Below are 21,829 nucleotides of genomic sequence, written 5' to 3'. Positions count from 1 at the left end.
ACAGTGCTAAAATTACCCACTACTGCCACTTGTTATAAACACGTTTAGACTCAATGTCATGCCATAAAATCCGCCGGATACTCAATATCCTACCAATTATCAACATGCAATTTTTTTGAGGGAAATTATCTACATGCAATTAATGTCCTACCTACTATACAATTGATGTCTTACCCAATATAGATGTGCAATTAGTATCTTGATTAAAATCAACAATATGTTAATCTAAATGTGGCTCTTGGCACCAAATCTAAGATATCTCATAAACTTTCTCTCAAAAGGACATTAACTGAGGATTGTTTAGATATGCATAGGGATTGCTATATCTAAATATCTATTTAATTGATGCCATCCCATACATTTTCTTAATATCAAATAGATATCCGGGTAAACTTAGTAAGCATTGATATTTCTAGTATCTATTTATGTCATTAAATATATTGATGCCTTTTACTATATAGGCCATCTATTTGGGGACGGAGAGGGAGGAGTAGTAGCAACGATCGCCATGGCCAAGCGCTTCAACTTAGCCGCCACTGCTGCTCACCTTAACCTTCTTGTTCAGCAGCTGCTCCATGATCTCTTCTTCTTCCCAAGCGTCGCCCGCTGGCTTCCTCCAATGCCTCACGAAGGCTAACATCTCAGTGTTCGAGCAGGGCGAAGATTTGTTCAACACGCAGCTTGACAAATACATTAGGAACCCAAAGTTCCTCGCAAATACCACCGGGAGGCCGCTCTATGTCGTGATGCCGGCGAATGCTCACCACGTCCAGATCGCCGTGCGCTGCGGTAGCCTAAACGGGGTGCCCCTGCGCGTGCGCAGCGGCGGGCACGACTATGAGGGCCTGTCGTACCGGTCCGTGGGCATCGAGGGCTTCGCGATGCTCGACATGTCGGAGCTACGCACCGTGGTCGTCGACAACCAGACGTCGACGGTGTGGGTGGAGTCCGGCGCGACGCTCGGCGAGCTCTATTATGCCATATCAAAGGCGAGCAACCTTCTTGGGTTCCCGGCCGGCGTGTGCTTGGCCGTCGGCGTCGGAGGCCATTTTAGCGGCGGTGGCTTTGGCACGCTGATGCGCAAGCACGGGCTAGCGGTCGATAACGTCATTGATGCCGAGTTGGTGGACGCCAATGGCACGCTCCTGAACAAGACCACCATGGGGGACGACGTCTTCTGGGCCATTCGAGGCGGCGGCGGCGGGAGCTTTGGCGTCGTGCTGAAGTGGCAGGTGAGGCTCGTGCCCGTCCCGGCGACGGTGTCGGTGTTCGAGGTCTCGGTGTCCAACAGCCAGGGCGCCGCCGTGCACGCGGTCACCAAGTGGCAGAAGGTGGCGCCGGCCCTGCCGGAGGAGCTGTACATCAGGGCGCTTGTCCAGAACGGCATGGCCGTCTTCCGAGCAGTGTTCCTCGGCACGTGTGACGCGCTCCTCCCGCTGATGAGCAGGAGCGATGGCATCCCGGAGCTGAATTTGAGCCGCTCCGACTGCAAGGAGATGACCTGGATCGAGTCCATGGCCTACATCAACAGCGCGACCGTGGAGGACCTCACGAAGCGGACCACCTCTGAGTTCGACTCCAGCCATGGCTTCAAGGCGACGACGGACTACGTCCGGCGCGCCATTCGCCGGGAGGTGTGGGCCAAGATCTTCTACAAGCAGCTCAGGCAGCCCAACGCGCAGGTCATCTTGGTCCCATACGGCGGGAAGATGAGCAACGTGGCAGAGGACGCGACGCCGTACCCGCACCGCGCCGGCGTGCTGTACAGCATGCAGTTGTACAACTACTGGCCGGTGGATTCGGCATATAACGGAGCCATGGAGACCAAGTGGGTCAGGGACATGTACGCCTTCATGGCGCCGTACGTGAGCTCCAAATCCAGGCCAAGGGGAGCCTACTTCAACTGCAGGGACCTGGATCTCGGCCCCAATTGGGGGCCGAAATACTTCAAGGGTAACTACCAGAGGCTCACCAAGGCCAAGGCTAAGATCGACCCCCACAACTACTTCCGCAATGAGCAAAGCATCCCCCTGCCAAAACGAGCATCTTTATTTTTTGACGCGAGAAGCAGGAGCTCCGCTTTTACATTGAAGTAGAAGAGATGTTTTACGACACACAATCAAAACGAGGAAATTTCCCGACCGATGCCCATTTGACTTTTGGAGGGCTATATATTTCACATGATTGTTGCGAGAGATATGAGTATTTAATGAATCCAGTGAACTACACTTGCTTCTTGATAGATTGATTGTGCCACATAGTCATAGTTGCCTTGAAAAAACTTCAAGTCTCAACAGCTCTCCTTCATCTTTTTCTTCATGTTATCTGCACTCCATATAATACAACAGGGAATGCAATATGAAAACCCGCCCCCACCCCCAACCCCACATGTCAAACCTTGGAATCAGTTCCGCTTGCGACAGCGTGGGTTATGGGTCGCTCCTGGCTCAGCTTCACCCACATCCATGAGCCTCGCTGCCGGTTTCTGCTGTGCCTCCATCTCCACCTTGGTGCTGCGTTTCACCTCCTTCTTCCTTCTCCGATGAAATCGACTAATCCCAAAAATACAAATTCACGGAACTTACAAATAGCTGCTGCGTTTTATTAATATACAGCATTGCACCGTTTGTAAGCACAGATGCCACTTTCGCAAGCTCACATGGCACTTGTGCATACACGGTACGTACATGTACGTGTCTGCTATATGCTACCTAGCCCTGCACGTCCATGACGTTCCTCCTCTTCATGGTGACAGCGAACCCGTTTTTCATGTGGAGTATGATGGACAGCTTTGGTTCGACGACGTGCCCCGGCACGGCCTCAGCCTGGCGGCGACGACGACCTTCATCTGCGTGAAGGCCACTTCCCTGCCGAGACAGGTCCTGGGATCTGCGTTAAAGGCGACGAACTTGTAAGACGGCTCGTACCTCAGCTTTCCGTCATCGGCGATCCACCTCTCCGGCCTGAACTCCATGCAGTCCTTGCCCCCCACGCCATCCATCCTCCCCATGGAGTAGGAGTAGACGAGTATCTTGTCGCCGGCCTTCATCTGGTGGCCGCTTGGGAGCACGTCACTGTGCGTTGCCACCTTGTGCTGGAAGGGCACGGGCGGGTAAAGCCTTGTTGGAATATTAGGCGAGTTCATGATTAATTCCAGTAAATAATTCATGACTAGAAGAGATACTAGCATGCAATAATCTAGCAAACTAGAAAAACAACAAGACATGCATAACAGCAGCAAACACGTAACAATAGCTGTAGAGACAGACATGAACAGAGGATGTTGGACGTACTGGTCGTTAGCTATTATGGGTGCGACGGTGTTGGCGACGATCTGCTGCTGACGGCGATGAATACGACGATGAGTAGCACCGCCCGACTTGGACGGAAGACGACCCGTGATGACGAATTTGAGCAGTCGCGCACAGCGCTTCCCAAAAACCTAACTCGTCCTCTCCCGGTGCAGGATCGCAAAGACGAACGGTTCCGGAGACCTGCTCTCCCACGCGTCGATACACGCCGGCGTTTGGGATGGAGTAGACTACGACGGCGGCGCAAGTTGTAAGATGAGGTATTGTGTCGCAATCACAAATCCCAAACCGACTCGGTTTCTAATTCGTATACTTACCGGATAAGACCGGATTTCGGCGGACCATTCACGCACATGTCGCATGTACGCCTCGCCCCGGCGAGGCGAGCGAGCGCGCGCGTGTGGCTTTTCCTTTCTCTTCTCACACACCACTTAGAGTGATGGAGAGAACCCACTATATAAAGAGGTTCAACTCTTCTTCAACTTCCGAGGTGGGACTAAACTTAGCGCCACCACTTGCCATTTTTACACATGGGCTTTGAGATTTCAGAAATTGCTATGGGCCTAGCCCATTAATTCTAACAAGCCTCAGGCACTCACACAGCGCCGCGTGCAGGTACACCATGTTGCTCAGCTCGGTCATGTCGAACACCACCATGTCGTTGGCCGCGGCCACCATCTTTGTGGCTGCGATCGGCGCCAGCTCATCCCGGATACTCAGCTCCACGCGCGGGTTCTTGCATAGGAGGTAGAAGAACCACGACAGCGCCGTGCTGGTGGTGTCCCGGCCTGCGAGCAGGAGGTTCACTGCAGTGTCACGCAAGAACTCGTCGCTTGCGTCACCGTCGCATATAAAGGAATAGCATGTCGGGGGATTCGCGGATGTCCTCGACGTGGAGCTTGAGATCGGATCTGCGTTTGGCGATCATGTCTACGGTGAATCGGTCGATGGTACTACGAGCCACGGCCATCTTCTTCTCTGGGCCGACCTCATACCGGTACATGAGCCTCCAGCACGCCGGTGGGAGGATGACTGTCTCCAGCACGTCGTCCATGGCGTGAGCGAAGGGCACAGCGGGGAGGCCGATCTGCAGGCAGCAGGGATCGACCCCGAAGACGAGGTTGCAGGTCAGGTCAAAGGTCAGCCTTAGGAACACGTCGTGTAGGTCACAGCGGGCGCCGGCGTCAGCAGCGTGCGCCAGGAATGGAAGGAGGCTCTTCTCCACCTTGTCACGGCTGCACCGTGCCGAGAAAGAGCGGAAACGGGGGCCGGCCATCAGGAGCTGGGACTTGGCACACTGCCGCCGCCAAGACTCGCCGTCGGCGTTGAAGATACCGTGGCCCAGGACGTCGAAGATCTCCGCAAATTCCTCGCCCTTGGGGTAGTTGAGGAAGTTGGACGTGAAGATCTAGCGCACATTAGACGGATCACATGTGACGAAAAACCGGACGCCGGCTAGCCCCGCGTGACCTGCGAAGTTGTGGCGTGTGCCGGCGAGGATCACGGTGGCCCAGTCATGGTAATTCGGTCGCCTTAGAGCTCAACACCAAGAGAATAGCGTCTCCGGCAATCATTGCAAAGCCGGACTCTTCTCCGGATACTACTTCCGAACCCTGGAGGCCCGCGTCATGCGAGCTCGGACCAGAAACTTCCGACCGTGTCCAAACCCCGCTCTTAAACGAGGCTTTGGACCTAATGCGATCCCTCGTCATCATAGAGGAACCGCTTCTGAATCACGCCCAGCCCGGACTAGGGGCTGGAAACAGGGAATTTTACTTCCCACCCAGCCACTGTCGAGGACCTAACCGACATGCTTGATTACGCCTCCGAAGACATCGACGGTATGGACGACGATGCCGGAGAGGAGCAGGCCCAAAACCCACCGGTCACCGGACGTTGGACGGCCACCTCCTCGTATGACGTATACATGGTGGATACACCTAAAAACGGCGACGGCGATGATGAGAAAAACCCAGTCGAGGACGAATCTCCTGAGATACCGCCGAAATGTCGACGCCAGCGGCGCCTGATACGTCTCCAACGTATCTATAATTTTTATTGTTCCATGCTATATTATATTCTGTTTTGGACATTATTGGGCTTTATTGTACACTTTTATATTATTTTTGGGACTAACCTATTAACCAGAGGCCCAACCCAGAATTGCTGTTTTTTTGCCTATTTCAGAGTTTCGCAGAAAAAGAATATCAAACGGAGTCCAAACGGAATTAAACCTTCGGAAACGTGATTTTCGGAACGAACGTGATCCAGAGGACTTGGACCCTACGTCAAGACATCAACCAGGAGGGCACGAGGTAGGGGGCGCGCCTACCCCCCAGGCGGGCCCTCCACCCTCATGGGCCCCACGTTGCTCCACCGACGTACTTCTTCCTCCTATATATACCTACGTACCCCCAAACTACCAGATACAGAGCCAAAAACCTAATTCCACCGCTGCAACCTTCTGTACCTGTGAGATCCCATCTTGGGGCCTATTCCGGAGCTCCGCTGGAGGGGGCATCGATCACGGAGGGCTTCTACATCAACACCATAGCCTCTCCGATGAAGTGTGAGTAGTTTACCTCAGACCTTCGGGTCCATAGTTACTAGCTAGATGGCTTCTTCTCTCTTTTTGGATCTCAATACAATGTTCTCCCCCTCTCTTGTGGAGATCTATTCAATGTAATCTTCTTTTGCGGTGTGTCTGTTGAGACCGATGAATTGTGGGTTTATGATCAAGTTTATCTATGAATAATATTTGAATCTTCTCTGAATTCTTTTATGTATGATTGGTTATCTTTGCAAGTCTCTTCGAATTATCAGTTTGGTTTGGCCTACTAGATTGATCTTTCTTGCAATGGGAGAAGTGCTTAGCTTTGGGTTCAATCTTGCAGTGTCCTTTCCCAGTGACAGTAGGGGCAGCAAGGCACGTATAGTATTGTTGCCATCGAGGATAACAAGATGGGGTTTATAACATATTGCATGAGTTTATCACTCTACATCATGTCATCTTGCTTAAAGCGTTACTCTGTTCTTATGAACTTAATACTCTAGATGCATGCTGGATAGCGGTCGATGTATGGAGTAATAGTGGTAGATGCAGGCAGGAGTCAGTCTACTTGTCTTGGACGTGATGCCTATATACATGATCATACCTAGATATTCTCATAACTATGCTCAATTTTGTCAATTGCTCAACAGTAATTTGTTCACCCACCGTAATACTTATGCTCATGAGAGAAGCCACTAGTTAAACCTATGGCCCCCGGGTCTATTTTCCATCATATTAATCTTCCAACAGCAAGGTATTTCCATTGCCTTTTATTTTGCTTTTATTTTACTTTGCATCTTTATCACAAAAATACCAAAAATATTATCCTATCATATCTATCAGATCTCACTCTCGTAAGTGACCGTGTAGGGATTGACAACCCCTTATCGCGTTAGTTGCGAGGATTTATTTGTTTGTGTAGGTGCGAGGGACTCGTGCGTGGCCTCCTACTGGATTGATACCTTGGTTCTCCAAAGCTGAGGGAAATACTTCCGCTGCTTTACTACATCACCCTTTCCTCTTCAAGGGAAAACCAACGCAGTGCTCAAGAGGTAGCAAGAAGGATTTTTGGCGCCGTTCCCGGGGAGTCTACGCAAAAGTCAACATACCAAGTACCCATCACAAACTCTTATCTCCCGCATTACATTATTTGCCATTTGCCTCTTGTTTTCCTCTCCCCACTTCACTCTTGCCGTTTTATTCGCCCCTCTTCCATTCATCTTTTTCGTTTGCTTGTGTTGTCATGTGCCTTCTTTTTGCTTGCATCTTCGCTTGCTAAAAGTTTATGGATCCTCATCCCCTTGCTAATCTTTTTAAGAGATCCAATTATGATGAACCAATTGCTAGTGAGTTTTGTGCACTAGATTATCTTTATGAAGTTTTGCTTGAAATATGTGAATCTGAAAATTGTGATGAAGTACTTTATGAAGAGATTCACGATAGCTCCTCGAATAAAAAACATGATTGGAATGATTTTACTATAAATTCTCTTGATGTCAATCGTGCTAATAATATGCAAAACCCTAAGCTTGGGGATGCTAGTTTTGCTATGCTACTACTTGTGGCAATGATCATGATTGGGGTGATTCTTCTTATGATCTTGAAAATTTATTTAAGCCCCATGATGAATATGAGATTGATAATAGTGTTTGCAATAATATTGAAAGTGGGTTTGGAAGAGTGTCAACTTTAGATCCCACATATTTGGATTTTGATCAATCTTATGAATTTTTTGATAAAAGTGGGTTAGGAGAGGTCATGACTTTAGCTAATGTTAATCCCACTATTTTGGAAGAGTGTCAACTTTGCATACATGTGGATCGTGTTAAGCATATGTTTTGTGATAGCTATATTGTTTAATTTGCTTATGATCCTGCATGTAATTATTATGAGAGAGGAAAATATGGTTGTAGAAATTTTCATGTTACTCAATTACCTCTCGTTATGTTGAGATTGCTATTGTTTCTTTCCGCTTCCTTGCATATGCTAGTTTTTGCTTGCCTTGATAATTTGTTTGCCTATAAGATGCCTATGCATAGGAAGTATGTTAGACTTAGATGTGTTTGTCACGTGTTTTATGATGCTCTCTTTGCGCCTCAATTCTTGTCTTTCATATGAGCATCATTAAAATTATCAATGCCTAGCTAAAAGACTTTAAAGAAAAGCGCTTGTTGGGAGGCAACCCAATTTTGTTTTTAGTTTTTTTGCTTTTTGCTTCTGTTTAGGAATAAATAATTGTTCTAGCCTCTGGTTAGATTTGTTTTTATGTTTTAATTAGTGTTTGTGCCAAGTTAAACCTATAGGATCTTCTTGGATGATAGTTATTTGATCTTGCTGAAAATTCCAGAAACTTTCTGTTCACGAAAATAATTGTTAAAAATCACCAGAACGTGATAAAATATTGATTCCAATTTCTGCTGAACAATTTTTTTTCTAGGTCTTCCTATTTTGGATGAATTTTTGGAGTTCCAGAAGTTTGCGTTAGTTACAGATTACTACAGACTGTTCTGTTTTTGACAGATTCTGTTTTTCATGTGTTGTTTGCTTATTTTGATGAATCTATGGCTAGTAAAATAGTTTATAAACCATAGAGAAGTTGGAATACAGTAGGTTTAACACCAATATAAATAAAGAATGAGTTCATTACAGTACCTTGAAGTGGTGTTTTGTTTTCTTTCGCTAACGGAGCTCACGAGATTTTCTGTTAAGTTTTGTGTTGTGAAGTTTTCAAGTTTTGGGTGAAAGATTTGATGGATTATGGAACAAGGAGTGGCAAGAGCCTAAGCTTGGGGATGCCCATGGCACCCCAAGATAATCTAAGGACACCTAAAGGCTAAAGCTTGGGGATGCCCCGGAAGGCATCCCCTCTTTCGTCTACTTCCATCGGTAACTTTACTTGGAGCTATATTTTTATTCACCACATGATATGTGTTTTGCTTGGAGCGTCTTGTATGATTTGAGTCTTTGCTTTTTAGTTTACCACAATCATCCTTGCTGTACACACCTTTTGAGAGAGACACACATGATTCGGAAATTATTAGAATACTCTATGTGCTTCACTTATATCTTTTGAGTTATATATTTTTTGCTCTAGCACTTCACTTATATCTTTTAGAGCACGGTGGTAACTTTCGTTTTATAGAAACTATTATTCTCTCATGCTTCACTTAGATTATTTTGAGAGTCTTAAATAGCATGGTAATTTGCTTAAATAATCCTAATATGCTAGGTATTCAAGATTAGTAAAAACTTTCTTATGAGTGTGTTGAATACTAAGAGAAGTTTGATGCTTGATGATTGTTTTGAGATATGGAGGTAGTGATATTAAAGTTGTGCTAGTTGAGTAATTGTGAATTTGAGAAATACTTGTGTTGAAGTTTGCAAGTCCCGTAGCATGCACGCATGGTAAACGTTATGTAACAAATTTGAAACATGAGGTGTTCTTTGAGTGTCCTCCTTATGAGTGGCGGTCGGGGACGAGCGATGGTCTTTTCCTACCAATCTATTCCCCTGGGAGCATGCGCGTAGTGCTTGGTTTTTGATGACTTGTAGATTTTTGCAATAAGTATGTGAGTTCTTTATGACTAATGTTGAGTCCATGGATTATACGCACTCTCACCTTTCCATCATTGCTAGCCTCTTCGGTACCATGCATTGCCCTTTCTCACATTGAGAGTTGGTGCAAACTTCGCCAGTGCATCCAAACCCCGTGATATGATACGCTCTTTCACACATAAACCTCCTTATATCTTCCTCAAAACAGCCACCATACCTACCTATTATGGCATTTCCATAGCCATTCCGAGATATATTGCCATGCAACTTTCCACCGTTCCGTTTATCATGACACGTTCATCATTGTCATATTGCTTTGCATGATCATGTAGTTGACATCGTATTTGTGGAAAAGCCACCATTCATAATTCTTTCATACATGTCACTCTTGGTTCATTGCATATCCCGGTATACCGCCGGAGGCATTCATATAGAGTCATACTTTGTTATAGTATCGAGTTGTAATCATTGAGTTGTAAATAAATAGAAGTGTGATGATCATCATTTTCTAGAGCATTGTCCCAAGTGAGAAAAAAAGGCCATAAAAAAGAGAAAGCCCAAAAAAAAAGGAAAAAAATGAGAGAAAGAGAGAGAAGGGACAATGTTACTATCCTTTTTACCACACTTGTGCTTCAAAGTAGCACCATAATCTTCATGATAGTCTCTTGTTTTGTCACTTTCATATACTAGTGGGAATTTTTCATTATAGAACTTGGCTTGTATATTCCAACAATGGGCTTCCTCAAATGCCCTAGGTCTTCGTGAGCAAGCAAGTTGGATGCACACCCACTTAGTTTCTTTTGTTAAGCTTTCATATATTTATAGCTCTAGTGCATCCGTTGCATGGCAATCCCTACTCCTTGCATTAACATCAATCGATGGGCATCTCCATAGCTCATTGATTAGCCTCGTTGATGTGAGACTTTCTCCTTTTTTTTGTCTTCTCCACATAACCCCCATCATTATATTCTATTCCACCCATAGTACTATGTCCATGGCTCACGCTCATGTATTGCGTGAAGGTTGAAAAAGTTTGAGATTACTAAAGTATGAAACAATTGCTTGGCTTGTCATCGGGATTGTGCATGATGAGAGCATTCTTGTGTGACGGAAATGGAGCATGACTAAACTATATGATTTTGTAGGGATGAACTTTCTTTGGCCATGTTATTTTGAGAGGACATAATTGCTTAGTTAGTATGCTTGAAGTATTATTATTTTTATGTCAATATTGAACTTTTATCTTGAATCTTTCGGATCTGAATATTCATACCACAATTAAGAAGAATTACATTGAAATTATGCCAAGTAGCATTCCGCATCAAAAATTCTGTTTTTATCATTTACCTACTAGAGGACGAGCAGGAATTAAGCTTGGGGATGCTTGATACGTCTCCAACGTATCTATAATTTTTTATTGTTGCATGCTATATTATATTCTGTTTTGGACATTATTGGGCTTTATTATACACTTTTATATTATTTTTGGGACTAACCTATTAACCGGAGGCTCTGCCCAGAATTGCTGTTTTTTGCCTATTTCAGAGTTTCGCAGAAAAAGAATATCAAACGGAGTCCAAACGGAATGAAACCTTCGGGAACGTGAATTTCGGAACGAACGTGATCCAGAGGACTTGGACCCTACGTCAAGACATCAACCAGGAGGGCACGAGGTAGGGGGGCGCGCCTACCCCCCCCAGGTGCGCCCTCCACCCTCGTGGGCCCCATGTTGCTCCACCGACGTACTTCTTCCTCCTATGTATACCTACATACCCCCAAACTACCAGATACGGAGCTAAAAACCTAATTCCACCGCCGCAACCTTCTGTCCATAGTTACTAGCTAGATGGCTTCTTCTCTCTTTTTGGATCTTAATACAATGTTCTTCCCCTCTCTTGTGGAGATCTATTCGATGTAATCTTCTTTTGCGGTGTGTTTGTTGAGACCGATGAATTGTGGGTTTATGATCAAGTTTATCTATGAACAATATTTGAATCTTCTCTGAATTCTTTTATGTATGATTGATTATCTTTGCAAGTCTCTTCGAATTATCAGTTTGGTTTAGCCTACTAGATTGATCTTTCTTGCAATGGAAGAAGTGCTTAGCTTTGGGTTCAATCTTGCGCTGTCCTTTCCCAGTGACAGTAGGGGCAACAAGGCACGTATAGTATTGTTGCCATCGAGGATAACAAGATGGGGTTTATATCATATTACATGAGTTTATCCCTCTACATCATGTCATCTTGCTTAAAGCGTCACTCTGTTCTTATGAACTTAATACTCTAGATGCATGCTGGATATCGGTCGATGTGTGGAGTAATAGTAGTAGATGCAGGCAGGAGTCGGTCTACTTGTCTTGGACATGATGCGTATATACATGATCATACCTAGATATTCTCATAACTATGCTCAATTTTGTCAATTGCTCAACAGTAATTTGTTCACCCACCGTAATACTTATGCTCATGAGAGAAGCCACTAGTGAAACCTATGGCCCCGGGGTCTTTTTCCATCATATTAATCTTACAACAGCAAGCTATTTCCATTGCCTTTTATTTTGCTTTTATTTTAATTTGCATCTTTATCACAAAAATATGAAAAATATTATCCTATCATATCTATCAGATCTCACTCTCGTAAGTGACCGTGTAGGGATTGACAACCCCTTATCGCGTTGGTTGCGAGGATTTATTTGTTTGTGTAGGTGCGAGGGACTCGTGCGTGGCCTCCTACTGGATTGATACCTTGGTTCTCAAAAACTGAGGGAAATACTTACGTTGCTTTACTGCATCACCCTTTCCTCTTCAAGGGAAAACCAACGCAGTGCTCAAGAGGTAGCAGCGCCGCTCTAAATCGCGTCGCGGTAAGAGCAGCAACACTAGCACCGGAGACAATGATACTCCGGAGAACGCCGAAGACCAGGAAGCCTCCATCAGGCCAACATCCGAATAGGATGACCGGGAGGACGGGCAAATTGACCCCGACGAGCAAGCAGGGAACGAAGACTCGGAGGACAGCAAATATCTGCCACTCTCCAAGATCGACGTGAGCCTCGGCGACGAAGATTTTATCGTGCCAGAGGAACCCCTCGAGCAAGAGCGCTTCAAATGCCGGCTAATAGCCACGGCAAGAGGCCTAAAAAAAGAAACAACAACAGCTGCAAATTGACCAAGATCTGCTCAACAACAGATGGACTAATGTCTTGGCAGCCGAAGAGCACGGCCTCGACCGCCCAACAAAGAATTACCCGAAGCGTAAACTGCTACCCCAATTCGACGACGAGGCGCTAGAGCCCATACCGCTGATGGACCCAACCGACCACCACGTGGCCAGGGCAGAACGACAACTCAGGCCGAACACCAGCCCGCTCCACCTCGCTGTAAAAGCAGAGAAACGACAGCACTGAGGTATACATATGACCTACGACAAGACCTGGAAAATAGAGCAGGTCAAACCAGATCAATCTATGGATCGCGGGGACACACCCTGGTGCGAGAGGACGGTTACCAATCCCGGCCGGCAAGTATAACCACGCCCCGGTCGAAAACCACATACGGCGCTACTGAACTCATCGTGTAGCCACACCACCTGATAACTGTTTGTGACAAATGTGAAACATGGTAGTATTTAACAAGAGTAAGTATCGAGATTCGAAAACATTTTAGATTTTTTTAACATTTTCTTGAAAATAATCAACGCTTTTGAAATTCGGATATTCTTAAAAGCAATAGACAGTTTTTCAAATTCCAAACATGTCTTCCAAAAAATTTAACAATTTTTGGAATTACAATTTATTTTAAAAACACAAACAAAATTTCAAACATGAACTATTTTTGAAATCCCTGAATATTTTCTATACATGAACCATTTTTAAACGTGATTTTTTTTCAAATCACCAACAATTTTTGAAACATGAACTAAATTTTAAAGTAATTTTTTAAAACATGAACATTTATAAAGAAAAACATATTTTGAAAAAATAGGAACAAATTTTGAAACCTGAACATTATTTTAGAATGTGAACAACTTCTAAAGAACTTACAAATGGGAATTTTTTTTCGAACTTTAAAATTTTGTTCAGGTTTCAAAATTGTTCGTGTTTTCAACAATTTATTATTTTTTGCCAAAAATTGTTCGCACTTTAAAGAATGCTTGGGGCTTTAAGAAATGATTCAGGTCTTAAAAAAATTAATGTTTTTCAAAATCTGTTCGTAACTCGAAAAAAATGTTCATTTTTTTAAAAATGTTTGAAACTAAAGAAATGGTTTTTTGGTTGTAAGAATATTCGGATTTCAAAATTGTTGACAATTTTCAAGAAAATGTTTCAAAAAATTACAAAATATGTTTTCAAATCTCCACGCTGCGTGTGTTTAAATTTTTTTGTGCTTCACTTATGTCACCAATAGCCATTAGTTAGAGTGGCTAGCAGGATGGCTTCGTAAGAATAGGTCAGTTCCATGATCCGCAGAGCTAAATTGATTTTTTTTTCAAGCAGGTGAGATAATAAACCTACAAAAATACTAACGCCCACACGTGTAGATGCAGTTAAATTTGCACGAATGTTGACACACTGAGGTAGTTTTCGCGTGCCACGTAAGACGGGGCTGGTGTGTGGGCATTGGAGAGTTCGCCCACACGCCCTGCAGCACGTGGCTTGCCAGCTGCGCTGTGTGGGCGAACTAGTTTCTGCCCACACAGCCATCACCTAGTCCACGCGCGTGTGAGCGAACTGCTTTTCGCCCACACGACCTCGTACGTTGTTGGATGGCAACTGCTGTTACGCGTACGTGGCAACTAGGTAAACACACACGGCAACTATGATTCGTTGCTAGACGGTAACTGCAGTTGCGCGTACGTGGCAACCAAATAAACAGACATGGCAACTGCGATTAACCATACATGGCAACTATGGTTGGACCACACGTGGCAACTAGGTAAACACACATGACAACTACTGTTTGATCATATGTAGCAAGTAGTTAATCACAAACGGCAACTATGGTTTGGTTACACGTGGCAACTACCATAAATTAGACATGACAAGTATATGTAACCAAACAGATAGAGTTGCCGTGCTTTTGCAACTATATTTGCCATCTCGGATAACTACATTTGCCATCCCGAATGGCAACTAAATCGTGAACGTGTGGGTACCTAACGTAGCTGCGTCAGGACGCGTGGACATTTTTGCTTCGTGCCACACGCACGGGATGAAGATGAGTAGTACTTGTTGGGTGTGTGGCATGAATTAGCTGCGTCCACACGTATAGACAATTCTAATGTTCACCCACACACAGTCCGTGTGGGCTGCCTCCTGCTCATACCACACACGGTGTGTGGGCGGACGTCTAATGCCACACGTGTGGGCGTTATCTACGTCCTAAACGTATTAATTTTCGAATGTGGTATGCTCCATAGCGCGCAACACGAGCTTGGACTTCCTGCTGACGGCGATGCCAAACACCTCAGACATATCGAGCTCCTCCGGTGTCCCGCCGGCGGGGAGCTCCCAGTTGAAGTGGTAGAGAAGGCTGGCGAGCAGCAGCTCCATGTTGGCGAGGCCGAGCGCCACGCCTGGGCACATCCTCCTGCCGGGCCCGAACGGAAGCACTGGTAGAAAAAAGGCCTTTAGTCCCGGTTCGCAAAGGTCTTTAGTCCCGGCTGTGCAACCGGGACTAAATATGCGCGACTAAAGACCCCCCCTTTAGTCGCGCCTCTTACGAACCGCGACTAAAGGCTTTAGTCCCGGTTCTCGTGGCTAACCGGGACTAAAGGCCTCCTCCGCAGGTTTAAACCTGGTTTTTTTGCGAATTTTTTTTATTTTTTTTATTTTCAAATTTCTGAATTATTTTAACCTCTAATCTCTAATCACCACCCCTCATCACTGCTCAATTTATCCTCTAATCTCTAATCACCCCTCATCATTCCATATCATCTAACTTCCCGGACGGTCACCCATCCTCTCACTACTCCAGCCTGAGCACGCTTAACTTCCGGGTTCTATTCTCCCTCGTTTCCAAGTCTGCACTTGTTGTTTTCCTGACAATAGTAGGATGTCAATTCTATTAACCCTCAGGAATTTAGCTTGAGCATGAAGTGACACATTTCACTGTTTGAGTTTGAAACTATTGTTTTAAAAAACAATAATTATTTAGTAACACTAATATTTCTGGAATAATTAGTTTGACCATTGTTTGACCACAGTTTGACCAGATTTGACCAAAATTTAAAAAAAACTGAAATAATTATTTAGTAACACTAATATTCTAGAATAATTAGTTTGACCATTGTTTGACCACAGTTTGACCATAATTTGAACTTTTTTGAATTTTTTTGCCTCTCCAGATCTTAAAAGCCCCGTATCTTTTTTTCTGTTAGGTTTTTGAGGATTTTGAAAATGTTTAACGGGGTTTCCCCAGTTAAATTCGGATGTAACTTTTCGAGTAGATGATTTTGCATATAAAAAACTTTTTCATCCTTGTTCGTATGCAAAAGTTATGCCCATTTTAAGAAATTCCAGAGAGATTTTGCAAATAAAGTCGAAATTCATATTTGTTAATTTTCCCAACAACTAGACCACATATCACATGAGAAACTTATTTTATTTTATTTTTTTGACATTTTCATCATTTTCTTTTGGTTTTTCTAAAACTGAAAAGGCGGTCCACGGGCGGGGGGGGGGGGGGGGGGGGGGGGAGTTTGATGGGCCCTTTAGTACCGGTTGGTCTGGCCAACCGCGACTAAAGGACTAACCTTTAGTCCCGGTTGGTATGGCCAACCGCGACTAAAGGCCTTCGGGCCAGCCTGAGGACCTTTAGTCCCGGTTGGCCAGGCCAACCGGGACTAAAGCCCCTCCCGTCCGCCAGCTGTCGACCGAGCGCGCTGGGCCCAGATAGTTGGTCGCGGGTCTCCTCCCGAACCGCGACTAAAGACCCCTTTGGTCGCGGTTCGATTATTTTGGGGACTAATGGGGGCGTATGGAAGCCTTATGTTTGATCATATGTAGCAAGTAGTTAATCACAAACGACAACTATGGTTTGGTTACACGTGGCAACTACCATAAATTAGACATGGCAAGTATATGTAACCAAACAGATAGAGTTGCCGTGCTTTTGCAACTATATTTGCCATCTCGGATAACTACATTTGCCATCCCGGATGGCAACTAAATCGTGAATGCGTGGGTACCTAACGTAGCTGTGTCAAGACGCGTGGACATTTTTGCTTCGTGCCACACGCACGGGATGAAGATGAGTAGTACTTGTTGGGTGTATGGCATGAATTAGCTGCGTCCACACGTGTAGACAATTCTAATGTTTACCCACACACAGTCCGTGTGGGCTGCCCCCTGCTCATACCACACACGGTGTGTGGGCGGACGTCTAATGCCACACGTGTGGGCGTTATCTACGTCCTAAACGTATTAATTTTCGAATGTGGTATGCTCCATAGCGCGCAACACGAGCTTGGACTTCCTGCTGACGGCGATGCCAAACACCTCAGACATATCGAGCTCCTCCGGTGTCCCGCCGGCGGGGAGCTCCCAGTTGAAGTGGTAGAGAAGGCTGGCGAGCAGCAGCTCCATGTTGGCGAGGCCGAGCGCCACGCCTGGGCACATCCTCCTGCCGGACCCGAACGGAAGGTACTCGAAGTGGCCGCCCTTGAAGTCCATGGCGGCGGCGGCGCTACTCTCCTCGAACCTCTCCGGCTTGAACGCCTCAGCGTCCACCCAGTAGGAGTCGTCCCTGCCCAAGGCCCAGGCGTTCACAAGAACCTTTGTACCCTCGGGGATGTGGTAGGCCATCACCTCGCATGGCTCCCGGCACTGGCGTGGCAGCAGGAATGGCAACGGTGCGTGCAGCCGCAACGTCTCCTTGATCACCAAGTTGAGGTAGCTCAGCCGCCCGCCAGCGAGGTCACCCTCCACTAGCTTGCTCCGTCCATGGAGTGCCTCTCGTACCTCTGTCTGGGCCTTGTGGAGGACGCGCGGGTTCCTGACCAGCTCCGACATGGCCCATTCCAGCGTCGTCGACGAGGTCTCGCTCCCGGCTACGAACATTTCCTGGACCACAGTGGTGATGATGTCGGTGGTAAGGTCCAGAGGGCACTGCGTCCCGCCGTCCTTCTGCACCCTCAACAGCACCCCGAGAAGGTCCTCCATGCTCTCGCCGGCACCGTCGACGCGCTCGCGGATGAAATCGTCCATAATGGCACGCGCTTTGCGGTTGCACCGCTCGGTCTCCCGGAGGGCGCCGCTGAGCCAGCGCGCCAGTGCTGACGATGGGTAGAGGTCAGACAGGTTAAAGCCACCGGCGAGCTTCACAGACCGGTCGAGCACGTGCAGGAACTCGTCCCGCCGTGGGCACCGTCCGCCGACGGCCGACCGCACCACGATGTCGTTGACCGTGCGGGTGATCAGCTGGCCAATTTCTACCACCGTGCAGCCGCCACCGCGAGCGCACTCGTCTGTGATGTAGCCGATCAAGGCGGCTACCTCGTCTTCCCGGATGTGGCGGAAGGACAGGACGCGGCGTGCGCTCATGAGCTCGAGCAGGCAGATGCGTCGGAGCTGGCGCCACAGGTCACCGTAGGGGGAGAAGAGGATGTCTTGGCCACCGCGGCTAAAGATGTCCAGCGTTGGCGTGAGGTGGCGGCTGGCGAAGGCCGCGTCATGCGTCTTGAGGACCTCCCTGGCGGCCTCGGCAGAGGAGACGACCAGCGTGGGCACAGCACCGAAGCGGAGCAGCATGAGCGGGCCGTGCTTGCGAGAGAGCTCCTGCAGGGCACGGTGCGGCAGGTCGCCGTGGCGCGACAGCAGGAAGTGGTGGAGGCTGCCTACGAGCGGCAGCTGCCATGGTCCCGGCGGCAGCCGCTTTCCCGCTGGAGTCGAGGTGTAGATTTTAACGACAAGTAAGAAGAGTAAGATGATTAAGGGGAGGACGGACCAGAGCAACGGAAGTGCTGCAGGCTCCATTGATTTTGTGTGTGTCTCTTTACATCGAATGACCACACGTCCTGAATTTAAATGGCTCGATCGGTGGATCGCAGAGAGCTGTTGTTTATTTTTTGACGGGATTGCTAAACCTCAAACTTAACCAAGTTTTAGTTGATACTATATTCGTGTTATCTTTCACGGAGATCCGTGCAAAATTTTCTTCTTAATTTTTTCATTCTCTTTTTTATATGTTCTGTCGCTTGACTAAGACTCTCAGTCTATTAAGATCTAGCCACACCACTAGTCAAATCACGTTCAGAAGTTTGAAACAATCGGATGTCTAGAAGCCTGTAAATAATGTCCACCGGAGGCCAAGTCCATGATCTTTCTCATCGTTATCAGCATGCAATAATGTCCACGGGAGGCCTTTTTGGTTGAGTTTTATCCACGAGAGAGCTCCCGCAGTCCACGGAAAGTATAATATGCCAACTCAAGCTAGCAGCCATGGTGGGCAAAGTGACCGTTTCTCTTACTTGAACTCGTTATTATATGCTTGCCCTGATGTATGGCTGCACCTTTGTTTACAACATTTATTAATTGGTTTCCAATTTTTTTAGCTGCTTCTCTCATTGTTTTAGTGTTACTGTTTGTATAGCAGCAGCAGTAGTACAAACACCACCCTCTTCTGCTTGCTTTTGCCGGCTCTGCTGCCATCCTCGAATGATTTACATTTAGAATAGTCAAAGGCAGTCTCGAAAAACATATTAGGCCTTATATAGATGGACGCAGGGACTATCTAATTTTTCCTTTAAGATATCTCAGCTCTTCGAATGATTGGAGAGATCCCCGCCTCCTCTTGGTTGGTGCCGGGCCCAAGAGTGATGGGACAACTTCCTTATAGAGTCAGCGGATGCAAGCAGAAGAAGAATGTTGAACCCCTCACCCTCCAGCTATCTAGATTCACAAGTTGATGTGCCTTGTATATAACATTTATTCAATTTGACCAAAAACAACAGCTAGCTAACATGACACGCCAAGGTGCTGGCTTAAAAATCAATAGCAATTTGAAAAGGCAAAAAATGTCATTGTTGCCGCGAGCAACAAGCAAGTAACAACTCTCTCTTATTTATATGAATCAACCAATACGTAGAGTTGACTGCAGAAAATAGCTAGGAATGTATAAGACCAAGTCTTGGTGCCCTTGTTTTAATTTATACTAATAGATACCCCGCGCATTGCAGTGGGAAATTAAGAAAAAAATGTCTTGAACATATAGAAAAAACATATAATGCAACCATGATTGAAAAATATATGAGAGCACGATCATTTAGATTGAGCACATAGCGTTTCTTCTACAATGGATGCATAACAAAGAAATCTATATGTCTTCTACAGTGGATGCATAACAAAGAAATCTATATGTCTCATACATTGAGATTTTGCATGCTTTGCCAGTGAAATGTTGTTCCTGGGTTAAGAAGCATTTTTTGCCACATTTCCCCCTTTTTCTCCCGTCAGTATAAATGTCATAGAAAAAACTTGAAAAAAAAATAGCTAGACCTAGTCATGCTAACCTCAACCTGTAGGTGCTCCTAAAATGAGAGGTACAATCGGTAGGACGGATACTTGAGTGCGACAGATACATTATCTAAAGCATTCAACTAATGTGACCAGATTCCACTGCAGTGAATATGAGAGGGAGGTTGTCAAAGTTTGACATATCAAGAAAATATTAAAACATTAACAGCATAGTATTTCTAGAAAGCCTCCTCTCATATTTCTTTGGGCTGCTGCTATTGTCTCCTTTAGTTCGGGTTATGGTTGTTGCATATATCTGTTTGGCAAAATTGATGAAACAACATTAATACTACTAAAACCCATAGACTATACTTGAGTAACAAAACCATTCTGTAAATCTGATTGAACCTTACATTGTCTAGTTAACATAAAGTTATCGGATAGACATAGAGTGAATCTGATTGACCCATTTCTTTGTCTCATCACTAGAAATTTACTCGATACATATAGAGCGAGTTAATCTTAATACAGAAGGCACCAAATATTTTGCATGTCTCATCCATTGAGATTTTGCATGCGTTGGCGGTGAAATATTGTTCCTGAGTTAAGAACCTTTTTTTGCCACACACTAGTAGGAAAAGGCCTACTAATGGCGTACCTAATTTGGCCATTAATGGCGCATTAGTGATGCGCCATTAGTAGCACGCCATTAGTATATTTTACTAATGGCGCACCACTGGTGCGCCATTAGTATCTGGTATACAACAGTGCGCACCACTGGTATACAACAGTGCGCCATTAGTATGCCTCCCAGGGGCCATCTATACCCAGGTGCTTTGGCATACTAATGGCGCACAACAACAGGATGCGCCATTAGTAACTTCGGCATACTAATGGCGCACTGTTTAGTGATGCACCATTAGTATCCTTTGGCATACTAATGGCGCACTATGATGTGATGCGCCATTAGTATGAATATTAGGTTTTTTTATTTTTTTATTTTCTGTTTTTTGCACAGGTTACAAAATGTATAATTGGACAAAATATAGACAGCACACATCAACAACAGATTCATCGAATACAATAGAAGATTAGTCTCTGAATACAATCCATCATTTTAGTCTCCGAATACAATTCATCATATTAGTCTCCGAATTGAGAAGACCGAACAAAGATAGAACATTATATTACAAGTCTCGAGACCGCGAGTTTGTCTTCACATTACAAGTCGATATCGATCATCTAAACTACCATCACATAGAAGAGAGCTGCGGTCATCACGATGAGCATCATCACGATGAAACTCGTCTTCATCCGGTTCCTCCAACGCTCCCTCCCCTCTCCCGCTAGATAGCGGTCGTATCTAGATTCGGCCTCGGCCCTAGTGGCGTACCTTTTGTAACTGTTACCGCTGAATCGGTGAACCTGTCTCCGACACTCCTCCCAGTCGTAGACTCCGGGAACCTTACCCTTGTACACGACATACCGCGGCATCGCTATGCAGTAGCCAAACAAAACGTTAGTACCAATTCACAGACAATACATAAGCAATATATAAGTATGCAACAGAACGATCGGAAGAGAAAAGCAAGACATTAATAGCATCGATTACATCTAAGTTGAACGACTCTCGAAACCAAAGAGACATACTACAAGTTCATTAAAGTTTAATTACAACATGAGCCAATCGATGTTTCAGAACTAGACACAGCATCACTGCTTTCGACTCGACTCAAGGGACCGGAGCATGGATGAAGCCGCCGTCTATCGTGGGAGTCATGAAACAACGGGCGTTGTCAGCCTGCATTTGTAGGATTGTGTCGATGTCACTGTTGGACGGTTGATTTCTGAGGTAGAACTGCCCCGAGGTACGAAGGACATCTTGATGGATGATTTCCGCAAACTCCGACTGGATGCGAAATAATTCTTGTCTGATGTCCGCGTCCTGGATTGCCCCCA

General features: G+C 45.8%; 1 protein-coding gene and 2 pseudogenes across 1 annotated transcript; 1 reads left to right on the top strand and 2 right to left on the bottom strand.

The window, feature by feature from the left end:
* Positions 1-508: 508 nt before the first annotated feature.
* LOC123050904 (berberine bridge enzyme-like Cyn d 4) lies at positions 509-2,096 on the top strand (annotated as a pseudogene).
* A 615-nt stretch (positions 2,097-2,711) lies between these two features.
* On the bottom strand, positions 2,712-15,001 carry LOC123050902 (noroxomaritidine synthase 3-like; annotated as a pseudogene).
* A 1,839-nt stretch (positions 15,002-16,840) lies between these two features.
* LOC123050901 (zealexin A1 synthase-like) lies at positions 16,841-18,391 on the bottom strand. Its single transcript, XM_044473614.1, has one exon. It carries the CDS (start codon positions 18,389-18,391, stop codon positions 16,841-16,843), a length of 1,551 nt encoding a protein of 516 aa, XP_044329549.1.
* Positions 18,392-21,829: the final 3,438 nt, after the last annotated feature.

The sequence above is a fragment of the Triticum aestivum genome, chromosome 2D (assembly GCF_018294505.1).
Source record: "Triticum aestivum cultivar Chinese Spring chromosome 2D, IWGSC CS RefSeq v2.1, whole genome shotgun sequence".
NCBI lineage: Eukaryota > Viridiplantae > Streptophyta > Magnoliopsida > Poales > Poaceae > Triticum > Triticum aestivum.
Note: the sequence above shows the minus strand (reverse complement) of the source record. Positions and strands in the feature narration are given on the sequence as shown.

Bases quoted from the DNA above. Each gene is read 5' to 3' on its own strand.
- LOC123050901 (XM_044473614.1), bottom strand. From the start codon at position 18,391: ATGGAGCCTGCAGCACTTCCGTTGCTCTGGTCCGTCCTCCCCTTAATC.